Consider the following 18,995-nt stretch of genomic DNA (forward strand, 5'->3'; position numbering starts at 1 on the left):
TTGTTTTCTCTAAAACTTTTGTGGTATTCTTTCCCAGGGCTTGGGTGATTTCCTATTACACATACACTCATCTCTATTCAGCTGAAGACAAGAGGGGACTGTGCAGATATCAGAGTCCTTTCTCTTTGCAGCTCTCTCCTCTCTAGTACTTTGCCCTGTGAACCCTGGCTGTCGGGGCTTTTCTGGATGCCCAGCTCTTTCTCTTCAACTGAGAAACTGCTGGGCTTTGCCTGAATTCTTTCTGTGCCATGGCCTGGAACCTGTCTAGGCAGTAAGCTGGGCCAGTCATAGGGTTTACCTTTTTTGTTTCCTTTCTCTCAAGGATCACTGTCTTTATGTTGCCTACTAATATCTGAAAACTATTGTTTCCTACATTTTGTCTGATTTTCAAAACAGTTTCTTCAGGCAAGAGTGTAAATTTGTTCCCTGTTATTCCATCTTGTCCAGAAGCAGAAATCTCTCATATTCCTGGAAGTTTATTGTATACCCTCAGTAATTGAGAAAAAAATTCCTTGAGTGTCCTAAATGTCCATATGACCCTAATAAATCTAGTTATCTAATTTCTGTAATGATAATAGCTAACATTTGTTGCATTTATACACTATATTATGCACTGTTTTATGTGTTTTGCATGCATTAGCTCATAAAAATTATACAATGATTTATGAAGAGAAGACACATTTTGCAGATAATGAAACTGAGTCCCACACTTGACCACTTTTAGGCTATTAGAAAAATTTGGAGTCCTTTCATATCACATTAGAAGCAGCAGATTAGAAGTAAAGGGAAAATGGAATCCTCTTATAATAATGAGAAGTAACTATTTACACCTATTTAATTATTCATTCATTTCCCCTTCACTCAGCAAATATTTATTGCTCATTATCTGTGTGCCAGGCATAAAGGTACAAAAACTGTCAAAGGCCAATGGAACACTTAGAAATCATGGTCCTCTGGTGTTATCTGTCACCACTGTATGGGGATGGCAAGGCATTACATACAATAGGTGTTTTTTAAGAGTTCTTTAAATAAAAAGTTCATTTATCTGTATACCTTAGTTTTTGGTTATAGCCACCATGATGTTGTATTGTTTCAGTTTTGGTGTTTGGTCAGATTCGTAGAGTATTTGGTATCTTCATAAACTTGGTGGGACTACCATCATAACCTGTGTCACATTTACCCAAGTTTCTTTATTTATAAAAGTATAGCTTGAATCTTTCTTTTTCCATTATGATAGGGTACAGCTTTGATAGGCATTATCATTTAGAACAGGAATTGGCAAACTGTGGCTTATGGGCCAAATCTGGTCTGCTGCTTGCTTTTGTAAATAAAGTTTTATTGGGACACAGCCTTACCCATTTGTATATGTATTGTCTATGGCTTGTGCATTGCAAAGGCCAAATAGAGTTGTTGCAAAAGAAACACTGTGGCTACAAAGCCAACCTATTTACTATCTGGCCCTTTACAGAAGAACTTTGCTGACTCCTAATATAGAAGTTATAATTTTTGGAAATTATGTTTCTTTTGATGAGAAAGGAAAAGGTAGACAAAGATTGTTTTATGTTTAGTATAAATGAAATCTTAAGGTGCTCAATTAGACCTTAGGATTTTTTTCAGAGACATATTTAGTTTTTGGTACATTGTTTATTTTCAAGTTCTATTTAATCTATTATATTTCATAAATTCACTCAAATTTGTGCTACTTTTGTTGTATGAATGTGAAAAGACAAAAAAAAGACAATTCAAAAATGAAAGATTAAAAGAAACATAAGAGATCTATTAACTAATCAGGAGGTAGAGATTTAGATAGATTCCCATTTAAACCAAAGTTTAAAGAACAAAATAACAATAATAGAAAACATTTTATAAGACAACCAGAAAAATGTGAACATTGATGAGATATATTTTGATTCTAAAGATTGTTCATTTTTTTGTGTCAATTGCTTATGCTGAGGTTCTGTTTTTTAAGAAATAATTATTTATTTATTTATTTTTAAAAGATTATTTATTTGTCAGAGAGAGGGAAAGAGAGAGAGAGAGAGCACAAGCAGGGGAAGTGGCAGGCAGAGGGAGAAGCAGGCTCCCCACCGAGCAAGGAGTCTGATGTGGGACTTGATCCTAGGACCGTGGGATCATGACCTGAGCCGAAGGCAGATGCTTAACCGACTGAACCACCCATGTTTAAAAAGTCATTTTTTAAATGTAAAAAAATTGAAATTAAATTAAAAAAATCTTTTAAAGAGTTAAATTCTTACTATTTAGTTTGGTTGGTATGTTATTTCCAAATACCACAAGTTCCCCTTTATTTTCACTTTATAAGCTTTAAATGATCAATACCTACTAATTTGTCTTTCCTCAATTTTGTATATTTATGATGAATAAGGAAGCGATAGGTAAAATAGATAGAAATCAGTTTTTAAGTCCAAAGAAACAGCTCTCATTTTCTCCTGTATCTTTTCATCCAGAATAACATATTTTGATTATTGGGATCTCTGAGCATTCTTGAGAGCTTTCTAAATCACAAGATGACACGTTTTTAGACTGATGGTAAAGTCATGGTTCTTTGGAAATGGGTGGTTTGCCATCCATGAGGTTGCAGTTCACATCTCATATTTGCCCAAATAGCTCTTTCTAGGAGGCTTGGCTGTGCTAGCGTTGGCAGCAGCAGTTAGAGTACGGCTTGTTGAAGGTTTCAATCACCCCACCTCAGGGCTGCTCTCAGTAGAGTGTTGTTGCTTTTTGTTTTACATCATGTTGGACTTGTTTTCAGCATAACACAAGGAAAACGCTGTCCCTTAAGGAATTTTGACACCCTAGTTTATTACTATTTGTTTAATATCTTGCCAATGTTTATTTGATGCTTAGTTTGCTTTAGGCACTGTCGTGAATGCCTGGATATATCAGTGAAAAAACAAAGATTCCCACTCTTATGAAGCTTACGGTTTCTTTGGGGAAGATAGAAGTAAATAATAGATATAATATGTAAATTATAAAGTGTCTAGTACGTTAGAAGGTAGAAAAAAGAAAAATGTGGAAAGAGCAAAATGGCAGGGATTGGGAGTCCTGGATAGGTAGTTGGGTACAGTTTTAAATAGGTCTCATTAAGGGGATACATTTGAGCAGATGAGGGAATTTACCATTTGGGAAATAAGGACGAGTGTGATAGAGGGAACATTCAGGGTGAAGGATCGAGACTGGAAGTTCTTTGGCATATTTGTGTTTTGGGGAGGCTGAAGTAGAGTAAGCCAGGGGGCAAGAAGACTAAGAGATGAGGTAAGGAGGGAGCAGAAAGGATCAGATCACTTGGGATTCTCATGAAAACTCCAGGTTTGTGCAGGTTTTGAGAAGAGGAATGTCATTGTCTGACTTGTGTTTTACAAGGATGTCAGTGGCTGGTGAGCATAGGCTGGGGCAGGGAACAAAGCAAGGCATACATGAAAGTAATGAGTCCATTGCAACAATCCAGGTAACAGATGATGGTCGTTTAGACAAAGGTGGTAGCAGGAGAGGTGGTGAGAAGTGGTCAGATTCTGGATATATTACAAAGGTAGAGTCTATGGGATTTCCTAACTTGATTGAGACAAAATTTCTCTAAAAGTTTTCTCCTTGGAGAGTCATTAAGACTGAAAGAAATGTGAATTGATACTGCATTTAATGTTCTAGAAAGTGATTTTTTTGGACATGTTAGTATCATGTAGCTTTTCAGAATTTTAAAATGATTTCAAAAGCACTTATATGCCATTTTTGTGTGATTATTAACTACTAGACAGATCATTTTTGATAGTAAGAAAAGGTCAGATATTCAGTATTCTTATCCATAAGATGGCATTCAGATAGTCAACTTCCTGTGAATATTGTAAAATGCCTCAACTATTTTAAAAACTTGCATAGCAGCCAATGGCAAATTGATTTAATTTAAAAGCAATGACTGTTTAAGAAATGAAAAATAAAACTAAGAATGTTTTGTAAAATGCCATTGATTCCAGATACAGGGATTGAACCCAAGATGACCAATGGGTGTGCTAAGATTTAGCTTCAAACTTCTCATCATTTAATATGTTACTTTGGCATCTCTTTTACATCTTCACATGAAGAGAAGTTATTTCTTATATCACATTCCTTTTCTAGAAGAAGGAAGTGCTAAAAATGCCATCAGGATGGCTCAACTCGCATTCAAGTTTCTATTTCAGTTATTCTTCCATTTGAACTTTATGTGACAGCTTTTCTTTGCATATTCTATGCAGTGGTCTTCATTTGATAGAAGAATAGGACAAACTGTTTTCTACTTTCAGAATCCTTTAGAATTTAAAAAATATGGAAGTTTGAAGGGGTAAAGTTTTTTATTCTTGTTGGCCCTCCTCTTTTTTCAATGCCTCCTACCTTTATGTATATTGGAAAGTAGTTATTGGACTTAAGTATTTAGTTTCTCACTAGAACTATTTGGATGTTTTTGAGTGGCTTCTTAGATTTTGTTTTGCTGGTCTTCTTCTTAACAAATGAATCTAAAGACTTCAATGTGCATTACTTTGAGTTTTAGTGTTGGAATGATTAGATGAACAGAAACAAAAAATAGGGAGTGGAAAACTAATGAGCAGGCACAAATTCAAGGAAACCCATTACTAGCTGGCTGAGATCTTTAAGAAGTTGGCTATGGAAGGAGATGAAGTGATTATTATGGTAACTGCTTGCTATTACTGTGTTAGGGAATGAATGGAGTGGTTAATTATCCTGAACGCTATTTGAAATCTTTGAAAATAAGTTTTTTACAGTTAGCTAACAATATCCTTTTATTTACTTCTTTATGTTAAAATTTGCAGTTTAAGGCTTGAAAAATTACTTTTGGTACACACCATATACTTACCACAGTAGAAATGATCTGAGGGGCATACATATAGGTCATATGTATATTTTTGTTGCACCAAGGCTTGCAAATGTAAGTACATCTCATTGTTTTGGGCATCTCTGGATGTACTCACTCATTTTGAGTAGATCCAGTTGTTACAGTAGGCAAAATTACCAAATCTGAAGACATTCACTGAAACTTTAATTCTTAACCTGATTAAATGGATCTTGTGACCATGATGATCCAAGATAAATCTTAATATTTTCCACTGGGAAATCAACTTTTTTTTACTTCTTATGTTGAATTTTGCCAATTTTTAGTTGGTGGTTATTGCAAATGAAATTGTACCATTTTCAATTGTAAAATTTCTAACTTGGGGAAAATTTTAAAATTTGGGGCCTATAGCCATATTATTATTTTGAAGTAAACCTAGAATTATATCTATATGCAAGACATTTTTTCATTTGCCTTACTGTATGATTTATATTTATTGAATATGAAGAAGAAGATGAGACTGAATTTTTAAAAGAATAATTTTTCTGTTGTTAGCTTTTTAGTTGGAGAAGGAGCCTACAGATGGGCAGTAGATCATGGAATACCCTCTTGCCCTCCTAACATCATGACCACAAGTGAGTAAAACTTCTCAAAATTAAGCTGTACTGGCATATATACCTGGAAGTGTTACAGTGCTTTAATCCACATAGTACTCTGATATTTAAGAAAGGAAGCTTATATGTCAAAATATTTATAATTAAAAGATACATAGAAAGTTATTTGATTTTAAGGCACTTTTATATTCCTGAGGATCCCCCCATTCTCATGCTTTTATAGAAGTATTGCTAAAGGATCCCTTTTAGGTTACTTAAAATAATTACTAACAATAAAACCTTAATACTACCCCCTCAGAGAGAGAGAAGAAAACACAGGTCAACATTTATCTGTCTTTGGCCTGAGGAGGGCTTTTCTGGGGACCAAGTGCAAGAGAAGGAAGAACAAAAGTGTAACTACATAAGAGTTAAGACTGATAAAAACCACTTACCATAAATATGACAAAGTGATACATATCCTTAATCTATGAAAAGGTATATTAAAATAAAAACCACACAAATACAAATAATACTCCAAAAGAAAAATGATCAAAAGTCATAAATAGATAATAGAACATAACTAGTAGGGAAATTCAAGTGAGTACATGTTAAATTTGTTCCCTCCTAATTTGTGAAAGAGTTAAAAATACTGTATTACTGCTCATAAGTGTGTGATGAGATGAACATAATACACTGGAGGTACAAATATAAAATTGGCAGAAATTTTGGAGGACAGCTAAGTAATATAGAGCAAAGCCTGAAACTTACTCTGCTTGTAGGAACTTGACATTAGAAATATAGACAAAAATTTATGTAGTTCTCAATAAGCATTATTAAGAATATCAAAAAATTTGAAAAAAAATCTTACGTCCATCAGAGAGGAATGTAAGTAAATTATCATATGATGAAATGTTATGTAGTAAGTAGAAATTGTTATCAAGACTAATGTCTGATAATGATTAATGACTTTGAAAAATGAAAACTGAGTTATAAATATATATGTGTGAATGTGTATTTTATGTCTTTTAAAAATGAAATTTTAGCTATATATTTATGCATAAAAGACAAATATTGAAAACATATACTACTTGTTTTTTAAGTTAAATTTTTGTTTTCTATCATAGTCATCTATGACTATAAATAATCAAATGAAAAAATGGGGAATCATTAAATCCAAGGAGACCAAGTTGTATAAAAAAGAAATAATTATATATCATAGCAGGTATATAATAAGGTTCTTTTTTTTTTTAAAGATTTTATATATTTATTTGACAGAGCGAGCACAAGCAGGGGGAGTGGCAGGCAGAGGGAGAGGGAGAAACAGGCTCCCTGCTGAGAAGAGTGCTGGACATGGGGCTGGATCCCAGGACTCTGGGGTCATGACCTGAGCTGAAGGCAGTTGCTTAACCGACTGAGCCACCCAGGCACCCCTAAGGATCAGTTCTTAATAATATTATATTCAAAGTGAGCACTCATGTAGCTGAACATTGTAATATAGGGAGACTGGAGGGAAGGGAAATACATGCATGGTAGGCAAACTGGGAGTATGAGAGTTCTAATTCTCATAGTCCCTACCACTAATTCTGTCTTAAAATCTCCCAGTGGAATTTATGTAGAGTTCTTATGTCACCCAGACAAATCTGGTCGTTGGATAGTTCCATTTTGTTTTTCCTTGGAGACATGCCACTTGGCACCTTCACGTCTAGAATGGGTGCTCAGTAAGCCTGCTGCATGACTGTCATCTCTGGTCTTTACCTCACCATCATTTTGGATTTCTTTTTCATCCCTCCAATATCAGGTTCTCTGTTTCCTGAATCTCATGTGTTTTTTCTCTCTTTTTTTATTCCCTTATTTGGTATAATCAAGACTAGAAATTGTTTTCCCTAGGTTTTGAAGAACTTGTTCTCTTATGTTCTAGTTTTCAGTCTTGCTGTTATGCATTTTGATTCCCAGTTTTTTGTGGTATATTTTTCATTTTTGGAAAGAAGCCTTAATTCCTGTGTTCTTAATATTATAATGAAGCGTCTTAGAATGGGTCTTTTTTTATTCAATATGCCTGATACTTACTGAGTACTGAGTACTTTTAATTTGGAGATTCATGTGGTTTAGTTTTGGGGAAATTAAAAAAAATTGTATATTAATCTCGTCCCTTATCTTTTCTCTATTTTATTTTTCTAATTTCTGTGAATTGGATGTTGGATCTTATGCTCCAAACCCTTATAGCTTTTTCAATAATTGTTTTTTCTCCTTTTTGAAATCTTTTTTGTCCTCCTGTCTCAGAAATGTCTTCAGTTTTATCTCCTAAACCTTCTACTTCTTTTTTTTTAAAATTCTACTTGAATAAATGCTTCAAGCAGAAGTTCTTTTTTTTTTTTTTAAGATTTTACTTATTTATTTGACAGAGAGAGACATAGGAGAGAGGGAACACAAGCAGGGGGAGAGGGAGAAACAGGCTTCCCGCGGAGCAGGGAGCCCAATGTGGGTTTCGATCCCAGAACCCTGGGATCACAACCTGAGCCGAAGGCAGATGCTTAAGGACTGAGCCACCCAGGTGCCCCTAAACCTTCTACTTCTTCTTCTTTTTTTTTTTAAGATTTATTTATTTGTCAGAGAGAGAGAGCGCAGCGCGCATGAACGGGGAGTGGCAGGCTGAGGGAGAAGCAGGAGCCTGATGGCGGGACTCGATCCCAGGACCCTGGGATCATGACCTGAGCCAAAGGCAGATGCTTAACCAACTGAGCCACCCAGGCGTTCCTAAACCTTCTACTTCTGATGAATTTGTAATTTTGGCTTTTATTTGTTTTAATTTCTAGGGATTCATCAATGACTAATACTTTTTTTGTTTTTTTACAAAAAAGAATAGTATTGACCTATAGTGAATTTGGGAGGAGAAATTATAACTATTATTTAGATTTAAAAAAAATTTAAATGCTGTCCTATATTGGGCACTTGCCTAATCCTCAATCAAACCTTTTTTGGTTTTGGGAGGGTATCATTGGTAGGTTTTTATTCCCTTTCAGTGTTCCAAAAGTTATGTCTTTCTCAGGTTTATTCTAAAATAATCTTCTACATAGTTTCTCACATAATATTTCATTCCCATATGTAGATGTGAATTTCTATCTGGTATTATTCCCTTCAGCTTAGAACAAGCATTTCTGATAATGTGGTAGGTCTAGTGGTGAAAAATCAGCTTGTTATCTGAAAAAATCTTTTAAAGATTTTATTTATTTATTTATTTATTCATGAAAGACGCGAGAGATAGAGAGAGAGAGAGAGAGAGAGGCAGAGGGAGAAGGAGGCTCCCAAGGAGCAGGGAGCCCGATGCGGGACTCGATCCCAGGACCCTGGGATCACGACCTGAGCCGAAGGCAGATGCTTAACCATCCGAGCCACCCAGGTGCCCCTGAAAAAAATCTTTATTTTGCCTTTACTTTTGAAATATAATTTCTTGTTGGATACAGACTTCTACATTGTCAGGTTTTTTTTTTTCTTTTAGCACTTTTTTTCCTTTTTTTATTGTGGTAAAAAATATATAACATAAAATTTACTATTTTAACAGTATTTAAGTATATAATTCAGTGGTACTGTGTACATTCAGTGGTTGTATAACTGTCAGTTGTATAACTGTCACCACTATGCATTTCCATAACTTTTTTTATCATCCCAAGCAGAAAACTCTGTACCTGTTAAACTACCCATTCCCCCTTCTCTCTAGGCCCTGGTAGCCTCTATTCTACTTTCTTTCTCTATGACTTTGTCTGTTCTAGGTAGCTCCTTAATCATACAGTATTTGTCATAGACTGGTTTTTAGGCTTTGTGAAAGTGAGTCTATTTCAGTTTTGTTCTTAAACTTAGAGTTAAACTTTAGTACTAGCCTGTGGTCTTTCTTCCTAAGATATGGCCTTTCTAGGGTTTTATTCAAAAGTCTCAAACTTGAAACTTTTGTCTCTTCTACAGTAAGTATCTCTCAAAATCTGTGTCAGCTTTTCATCTGTTATTTTCCTCACTAAACTCTATGGAATCTTGCATCTTGTATGAACAGTTAAGGGCTTATTCAAGAATTTGAAGGGATGTTTACATAGATTTGGGGGCTTCCCTTTTTTTGTGTATGTGGCTTTCTCCTTACCAGGATTCCTCCCTCAATTTCTGGTTGCTTCAGTAGCCCCAAACACCTTCATCTCCATCCGGCAAGACTGTAGTTTTCGATTTGAGATCTTTTTATTGTGCATCTACAGTTTTGACTGTAGTACCTCATGGGGAAAGCTGTATGAATGTGGATCTCACCCAGTATGTTTCTTTTCTTTCCGTGGTTGAATCCTCTCCTATTTCTGCCAGCTTTTTGTTACTAGCCTTCAAATAGCTTTTTTTTTTAATTAAAGAAATTCTGACTAGAGTTTGTAATTGTTATTGGTCTGTGGGTTAGTCTTATATAAGCTACTCTATTACCAGGAGCTGGAACCTATGTTTTGTAAATGTGTACTATTAACAGCTATAATAATATGAATAACAAATATAAATTAAAAAATATAACAAATTTCACATTATAAAAGAGAGTTGATTACTTAAACATTGTATTTGTTACTCTTTAATTGTGTGGTACAGGAATATATTACCTTTTTAAAAATTAGAGCATTATACATAAACCTAACCTTCTTCTTTACTTCTCTTCTCAGCCCCAGCCTCTCCTGTCCACTCCCATAGCCACACTTATTTGTTGAATTTACTTGTTTCTGTGTCAACGGAAATGCTGGAATATGTAGTAGTATTTTTGTTAGTTTTAGATAAATGGTATCATACTCTATAGTATCTTTAGTAAGTTTTTAGATAAGTGGTATCATAATATGATACTTCTAATTTTTTGTCAGTCAGCAAAATATTTTGAAATCTCTCCATGTTGATATATATAGATCAATTAATTTTTAAACTGCTGAATAGCATTTATCGTATTTATTTAGCTATTTCTCTTTGATGGGCATTCAGGTTGTTTCTAGGTTTTGCCATTAACGTTGATGATTTCACAAATATTCTTGTACATATCCCTTTGTACTTAAGTGTTTTATTTGTTTATCTAGGTGGAAGTAGATTTGCTGAATCAGAATGTACGTTTACCATTATGCTGGCTATTTGTGTTTCCCCTCTCAAGACATTTACTCTGTCTACTTTTGGGAAGTCTGTCTTTGTAAAGCTGCTGCCATTATTGACCACATAGTAGCTCAGAGTATACGCTTTAGAAGCATATATCTTTGTGTGACATGGACAAGTTACCTCCAAGAAACTTTTCTTATGGACAGATTGTGATTACTTGAGATAATGTATAAAGAATTCTTATTCCAATTTGCACATAGAAACACTCAAATGTTAATATAATTCTTACTGTTAATAATATGTTTGATATGAAAATGTCCTGGTGATGTGATTTCATCAGAATTTAATAGGTCTAGCTCTTTAGCACTGACTTGTGATTTTAGTGATTGATCCAATCTGGAGTTAGGTGTAACCATTAGAGCAGTAGTTCTCAACTTTGGCTGCATATTAGAATCCCTAGAGAGCTTTGAAAAACTCTGAAGCCCTGGCTGCATCCAAAGTCAGCTACTCTGTAGCTGACACCCAGGCATCTGAAGTTTTTGAAGTTTTGCAGGTAATTTCAATGTACATTCAATTTTAACAATGCCTGGGACAAAGCTTGTACCTGCTTTTGAGTTCTTCCAGAAGATTCATTAAAGTTGAAATTGAAAGGAAAATAATTTTGTTGTTTCTTGGTAAAGGCCAACCTTGAGTAGTTTGTGCTACAAAGTTGCTACCATCTCTTCTTTAATTTTCAGCTGTTTTATGCTTTGAATGGACCTAAGGTATATGTTTAAATATAAGTAAAGAGTAGATTGCAGACATTGTTCTATCCTATCAATTCATGGGTGTGATTCTGCCATAAGGAATCCTATTTTCTTTTCTTTTGACTGGATTCTATTCTTACAGCTTTTCTGCCTTTGAGTAGGATACTTTGAAAGACAACATGATTGATAAAACATTTTGTGTACTAATTTAGAATTTTATTGTAGCTGGTATGTGATACTTCGCTCTTAAATATGGCCAGTTATGCTGTTTTAAGTTTTTCCCCCCTACACTTTTTATTTATTTATCTTTTATTTCAAGTATTTTATTTTTTTTATTATGTTCAGTTAGCCACTGTATAGTACATCATTAGTTTTTGATATAGTGTTCAATGATTCATTAGTTGCATATAACACCCAGTGCTCTGTTTTAAGTTTTTAATTTTTAGGTAATTATAAATTCACATGCAGTTGTAAGAATTAATAGAGAGAGATCCCTATGGATCCTTTGCTCAGTTTCCTCCAATGGTAATAATCTTGTAAAACTATAGTGCAATATTACGTTTGGGATATTGACATTGATTTAGTCAAGATACAGAACACTTCCATCTTTACAAGAATATCTCAATTTGCCTTTTTATAGTCATACCCACTCACCTCCATGCCTTCCTTAACCCCTGGCAGCCACTGATCTATTCTCCATTAGTATAATTTTGCTCTTTCAAGAATGTTATATGAATGGCATCATTCACTATATAACCTTTTAGGAACCAGCTTTTTAATAATTCAGTATAGTTCTCTGGAGAGTCATTCAGGTGGTTGTATTTATTAATAGCTTGTTCCATTTTATTGCTAAGTAATCCATGCTATGGGTGTACCACTGTTTGTTTAACCATTTACCTATTGAAAGACATCTGGATTGTTTCTAGTTTAGGGCTGTTATAAATAATGCTGCTATAAACATTTGTGTACGTTTTTTTCTGTACTTCTTTTTGAATGTTTTGACAAAATATACATAACATAAAATTTATCATCTTTAACATTTTTTAGTGGTACTGTTCAGTGGCCTTAAGTGTACTCACATTTTTGTGCAACCATCACTACCATCCTTCTATAGAACCCTTTTTATCTTGCAAAACTAAAACTACTTATTAAACAGTAATTGCCTCCACTTAATCCCTGGCAACTTAGCCCCAGGCAACCACCATTCTGATCTCCATCATTAAAATTTGACTACTGTAGATACCTCATATAAGTGGAAGCATACATTATCTGTCCCTTTATGACTGGCTTTTTTCACTTAGCATGATGTCCTCAGGGTTCATCCATGCTGTAGAATCTGTCAGAATTTCTTTTTAAGGCTGTGGGGCACTTGGGTGGCGCAGTCAGTTAAGCATCCAAGTCTTAATCTCAGTCCAAGTCTTGATCTCAGGGTTGTGAGTTCAAGCTCTGCATTGGGCTCCACACCTAGTGTGGAGCCTACTTAAAAAAAAAAAAAAAAAGAATTTCTTTATAAGGCTGAAAAATATGCCACAATATATATACCACATTTCATTTATCCATTTACCTATTGATGGATACTTAGGTTGCTGCAAGCCTTTGGCCACTGTGTATAATGCTGCTATGAACACGGATGTACAAATATCTGTTAGAATCCCTGCTTTCCATCCTTTTGAGTACTAAGAAATGAAATTGCTGGATTTATGGTAATTCTATTTTCAGTTTTTGGAAGGACCACTATACTGTCTTCCATAGTGGCAACACCATTTTAAATTTCCACTAGTAGTGCACAGGGGTTCCAGTTTCTCCATATCTTTACCAACACTTGCTACCTATTTATTTTTTTCAAATAATAATCATTCTAATGGGTGTGAAGTGGCATTTCATTGTGGTTTTGGTTTGTATTTCCTAATGATTATGATGTTAAACATTTCTCATGTGCTTATTGGCCATTTGTGTATCTCCTTAAATGTCTCCCACAGGGGAAAAAGAGATAAGTTGAAGGTGGGGAAAAAGCACCAGCCTTTTAAATTCCCTGGAAGTCAGTTCATCTGGAGAGGGAGGGCAGAAGATATGCCTGCCTCTCTGTCTGCACTTTGTGACCAAGAAGCAATCAGAGCATATCCTAGTATCTGGAGGACAGGGTCTTTATTTCCCAAGCTGGCTCTCACAGGCTGTGTGCAGTCTGCTCTAGGAATACATACATGGTTGTCTGCCAAAGGGATGGGGATGGGGAATGGGTAGATGCTACTGCAGTAAGAACTGAAATTAACCCCAAGTAAGGACAGTTTACTTCAAGCCTTCCTTTGAAAGTAACAGCCTTAAATAGACTCCAGAGTTCCATAACATTTGCATTAGATTCTGGCAGGCCAATTACTTAGGTGGGGAGATGGATTCCTGGCATTTCCTACTTGGCCATCTTCTCTCTAACTCCGTCTTATTAGTTTTGTATTATATCATTCTGATTTAAGTATATTAATCCTGTCTCATAGCTATTTGCATATACTTAAAAAATTTAAATAAGTTATCATTACCTTTATATATGATGTCTTTTGCCTTATGGGCATTTTAAATCTTATGTGATTATTATTAGTCAATCATCATTTTAACAGATTCTGTTAACATTTTATAACATTTGATAACATTTTATGGAAAATCTTCTACTTTAAAACCAATTAAACTAAAAAATAAAGTCTCTCTCAAAAAAACCTGATATTTATGCCTATATTGTTGTGTGATGGTTTAACTTTTTTGGGCCCCGTTTTTTTAGATTTTATATATTTAAATCATTAATACTTTAACATTTCATTTTTATGTGTAGTATGAGGTAGGAATCTAATTTATTTTTCCAAATAGATAACGTTATGCCAAGACAGCTTATTGAATAACATATTCATTTCCTACTGGTATAAAATATCACTGTATTTCTCAAATTCCATTAGAATATACATGAATTTTTTTCTGAATTTGATGGTTAATTCTATTAGCTTTCTTTTTTTGGTTCATTTCTATGTCATTACTACAGTATTGTTTTCAGACTTCATGATTAGTTTATTATTGGATATTTTGCAATTTTGGTTGGTATTGTAAATAATATCATTCTCCATTTTGCTTCTTTAACCTATTTATTGTGAACTCTTGTAGACATACCTCCTGTAGGTAGACAGTTATGTTGGTGTTATAACATACTTACAAGTGTTCTTGTACATAGATTGTGTCAGCTGGCTTTCTCTAAATACATGCACTGTAGTAGAATTGCTGGATCAGTGTCTTCCTGTCCTCATCTTTACCAGATGATGCCAAATTATTTTTTAAAATGTTTTTTGCCAATGAATATAATTGTATTTCATATATGTATGTTTGTGTATATGTGCATATGTGTATGTATGCATATACACATATTTGTGTAGCTATGTTACTAAACCCTTTTATTAATCTATAGATTTATCTGTAGATTCTGGTTGATTCCTAAATTCATAAGCACATCATTTGTGAATAATGGTAGTTTTCTTTCTTTCTTTTGAATCTTTATCCTGGTTTTCTTCCCTTTTATGTTGATGAAGGATCATCAGTACAGTTTAATAGAAGCAATGCATGTTTAAGTATAGTGCATTTGATTGAAAATTCAGTTATATGTTATATTTGGGAGCTTTATTTGGCAAGATTTAAAAATTGTGAATGAATTTAATATATTTTTGTTTATTAAGAGGACATTAATTTTTTTTAATTTAAATTCAGTTAGCCAACATATAGTATATCATCAGTTTCAGATGTAGTGTACAATGATTCATCAGTTGCATATCACACCGAGTACTCATCATATCATGTGCCTTCCTTAATGCCCATCACCCAGTTACCCAGTCCCCCCACGCACCTCCCCTTCCGCAACCCTCAGTTTGTTTCCCAAAGTCAAGAGTCTCTCGTGGTTTGTCTCCCTCTCTGATTTCTTCCTGAATCATTCAGTTTTCCCTCCCTTCCCCTATGATTCTCTGTGCTGTTTCTTATATTCCACATATGAATGAAGCCATATAATTGTCTTTCTCTGCTTGACTTATTTCACTTAGCATAATACCCTTCAGTTCCATCCACATCCGTATAAATGGAAGGTATTCATTCTTTCTGATGGCTAAGTAATATTCCATTGTATATATGAACCATGTCTTCTTTATCCATTCATCTGTTAAAGGACATCTCGGCTCCTTCCACAGTTTGGCTATTGTGGACATTGCTGCTATGAACATTGGGGTTCAGGTTTCCCTTCTTCTCACTACACCTGTATCTTTGGGGTAAATACCTAGTAGTGCATTTGCTGGGTTGTAGGATAGCTCTATTTTTAATGTCTTGAGGAACCTCCATACTGTTTTCCAGAGTGGCCGTGCCAGCTTGCATTCCCAACAACAGTGTAGGAGGGTTCTCCTTTCTCTACATTCTCACCAACACTTATTGTTTCCTGTCTTGCTAGTTTTTGCCATTCTAACTGGTGTAAGGTGGTATCTCATTGTAGTTTTGATTTGTATTTCCCTGATGCCAAGTGATGTGCAGCATTTTTTCATGTGTCTGGCCATTTGTATGTCTTCTTTGGAGAAAAGGAGGACACTGGGGAGGAGGGAAGCAAGATGGCAGAGGAGTAGGCGACCTCGTTTCGACCGGTCCCTTGAATTGAGCTGGATATCTACCAAACCATCCTGAACACCCACAAAATCAGCCTGAGATGTAAAAGATATATCTGGATCTCTACAAGCAGAAAAATGCCACCAGGTGGTAGTGGTGGCTACCGACCGCTCTTGATTTTCCTAGGGTGTATCTTGCCTGGGTTGTGATTGATATTTTGGACTCTGTACATTCCCTCAACCATCCCTCAACAGAGTGACTAGGAGGAGGAAATCCCAACAAAGAAAAGAACCAAAGACAATGCCCTCTGCCACTGGATTAATAGATATGGATATAAGAAAGATGTCAGACATAGAATTCAGGGTAGCACTTTTGAAGTCATTAGCTAGGCTTGAAAAAAGCATTTGTGACAATATAGAATCTCTAAGGGCAGAAATGAGATCTAATTGCACTGAACTTAAAAATGCTATGAAAGAGAAGTGGTCTAAACTTGGGATACTCTTAACAGCTAGGGCAGATGAGAAAGAAGAACGAATTAATGATCTAGAAGATAAGCTGATAGAAAGGAAGGAAGTCAAGGAGGATAGGGATAAACAACTAGAAGCCCATGAGATGAGTGACACCATGAAACGTTCCAAAGTCAGAATTATTGGGATCCCTGAGGTGGTGGAGATAGAGGATTGGAAGGTACACTTGAGCAAATCATAGCTGAAAACTTCCCTAATCTGGGGAAGGAAATAAGCATTCATGTCCAAGAGGCAGAGAAGACCCTTCCCAAGACCAATAAAAATAGACCAATTCTCCGGTATATAATACTAAAACTTGCTAATCTTAGAGCCAAGGCAGCTATCCTGAGAGCAGCTAGGGGGAAGAGATTTCTTACCTATGGAGGGAGGAACATCAGAATAATGTCAAACCTGTCCACAGATACCTGGCAAGCCAGAAAGGGCTGGCAAGACATAATCAGGGTACTAAATGAGGAAAACATGCAACCAAGAATACTTTATCCAGTAAGGCTGTTATTCAGAATCGATGGAGAGACAAAGAGCTTCCAGGATGGGCAGAAACTGAAAGAATATGTGACCAACAAGCCAGCCCTGTAAGCAGTAATAAAGGGGGATTCTATAAAAGTAGAAAGACCCCAAGAGTAACATAGACCAGAAATTTACAATCTATAGAAATGGGCTTTACAGGCAACATGATGGCACTAAATTCATATCTTTCAGTAGTTACTGTTAACATGAACAGCCTAAATGCTCCCATGAAATGGCACAGTGTTGCAGATTGGATACAAAGACAGGACCCATCCACATGCAGTCTCCAAGAGACTTATATGGAACCTAAAGACACATCCAGATTGAAAGTGAGGGGATGGAGAACCATTTATCATGCCAACAGACCTCAAAAGACTGGGGTAGCAATTCTCATATCAGACAAATTAGATTTTAAGGCAAAGATTGTAGTAAGAGATGTAGAGGGATACTCTATCATACTTAAAAAGGGTCTATTCAACAAGAAAACCTGAAAGTTGTAAATATCTATACCCTCAGCATGGAGCAACCAACTACATAAGCCAGATGTTAACCAAAATAAAGAAACATGTTGATAATAATGCATTAATAGTAGGAGATCCTAACACTCCACTCTCAGCAATGGACAGATCATCTAAGCAGAAGATCAACAAAGAAACAAGAGCTTTGAAGGACATGTTGGACCAGATAGACTTCATAGATATGTGCAGAACATTCCACCCTAAAACAACAGATGCTCATTCTTCTCGAGCACACGTGGAACTTTCTCTGGAACAGACCACATACTAGGTCACAAATCAGGCTTCAACTGATACCAGAAGATTGAGATTATTCCCTCCGTGTTATCAGACCACAATGCCTTGAAACTGGAATTCAATCACAAAAAAATTTGGAAGGAATTCAAACATGTGGAAATTAAAAAGCATCCTACTAAAGAATGATTGGGTCAACCAGGAAATTAAGGAAGAACTTAAACAATTCATGGAAACTAATAAGAATGAAAACACATCAGTCCAAAACCTATGGGATACTGCAGAGATGGTCCTTTCAGCAATGTGGCAGAATACAAAATCAAAACCACAATGAGATACCACCTTACACCAGTTAGAATGGCAAAAATTAACAAGACAGGAAACAACAAATGTTGGCGAGGATGTGGAGAAAGGGGAACCGTCTTACACTTGGTGGTAATGCAAGCTGGTACAACCACTCAGGAAAACAGTATGGAGGTTCCTCAAGAAGTTAAAAATAGACCTACCCTAGACCCAGCAATTGCATTACTAGGTATTTACCCCAAAGATACAGAAGTAGTGAAAAGAAGGGGCACATGCACCCCAATGTTCATAGCAGCAATGTCCACAATAGCCAAACAGTGGAAAGAGCCAAGATTCCCTTCAACAGATGAATGGATAAAGGAGATGTGGTTCGTATATTCAATGGAATGTTACTCAGCCATCGGAACAATGAATACCTACCATTTCATCAACATGGATGGGACTGGAGGGTATTATGCTCAGTGAAATAAGTCAGTCAGAGAAAGAATTATCATATGGTTTCACTCATATGTGGAATATAAGAAATGGTATGGAGGACTGTAGGGGAAGGGATGGAAAACTGAAGGGGGAGAAATCAGAGAGGGATACGAACCATAAGAGACTCTGGACTTCGGGAAAACAAACAGGGTTTCAGAGGGGAGGTGGGTGGGGGAATGGGGTCTCTGGGTGATGAGTATTGAGGGTACCTGTTGGGATGAGCACTGGGTGTTATACACAACAAATGAATCATTGGACACTACATCAAAAACTAATGATGGCTAACTGAACATAATTAAAAAAAAAGAAAAAAGAAAAGGAGGACATTAATTTGTTAGTCCAATGAATTATATTGATTTTTTAAATGTTAAAACAATCATATTTCTTGTATTTATCACATACTATATTATGAAAGAACTTAATTTTTTTTTTCTTTTGCCCTAGTTGCCATATATTTACTTGCATGTGTTAACAGCCCCACAAAAGACTGTGGTTCATTGGCCTTTTTATTTTAAAGAAATGGCACTCCAAATCTAGTAATGCTTGCTGCCTTGAAGTCTACT

General features: G+C 35.5%; 1 protein-coding gene across 10 annotated transcripts in view; it reads left to right on the forward strand.

Moving 5' to 3' along the window:
* TASP1 (taspase 1) overlaps positions 1-18,995 on the forward strand; it is a 295,328-nt gene that overhangs the window by 68,087 nt on the left and 208,246 nt on the right. For all 10 annotated transcript variants that reach the window (XR_003524673.2, XM_027622321.2, XM_027622326.2 and 7 more), the window contains one exon: positions 5,393-5,472. Coding sequence is in view for 9 of the 10 variants with exons in the window: in XM_027622321.2 (XP_027478122.1) it covers positions 5,393-5,472 (80 nt within the window). In the remaining variant the exon portion in view is untranslated. The remainder of the gene's footprint in view (positions 1-5,392; positions 5,473-18,995) is intronic.

Source organism: Zalophus californianus, chromosome 8, assembly GCF_009762305.2.
Source record: "Zalophus californianus isolate mZalCal1 chromosome 8, mZalCal1.pri.v2, whole genome shotgun sequence".
Classification (NCBI taxonomy): Eukaryota; Metazoa; Chordata; class Mammalia; order Carnivora; family Otariidae; genus Zalophus; species Zalophus californianus.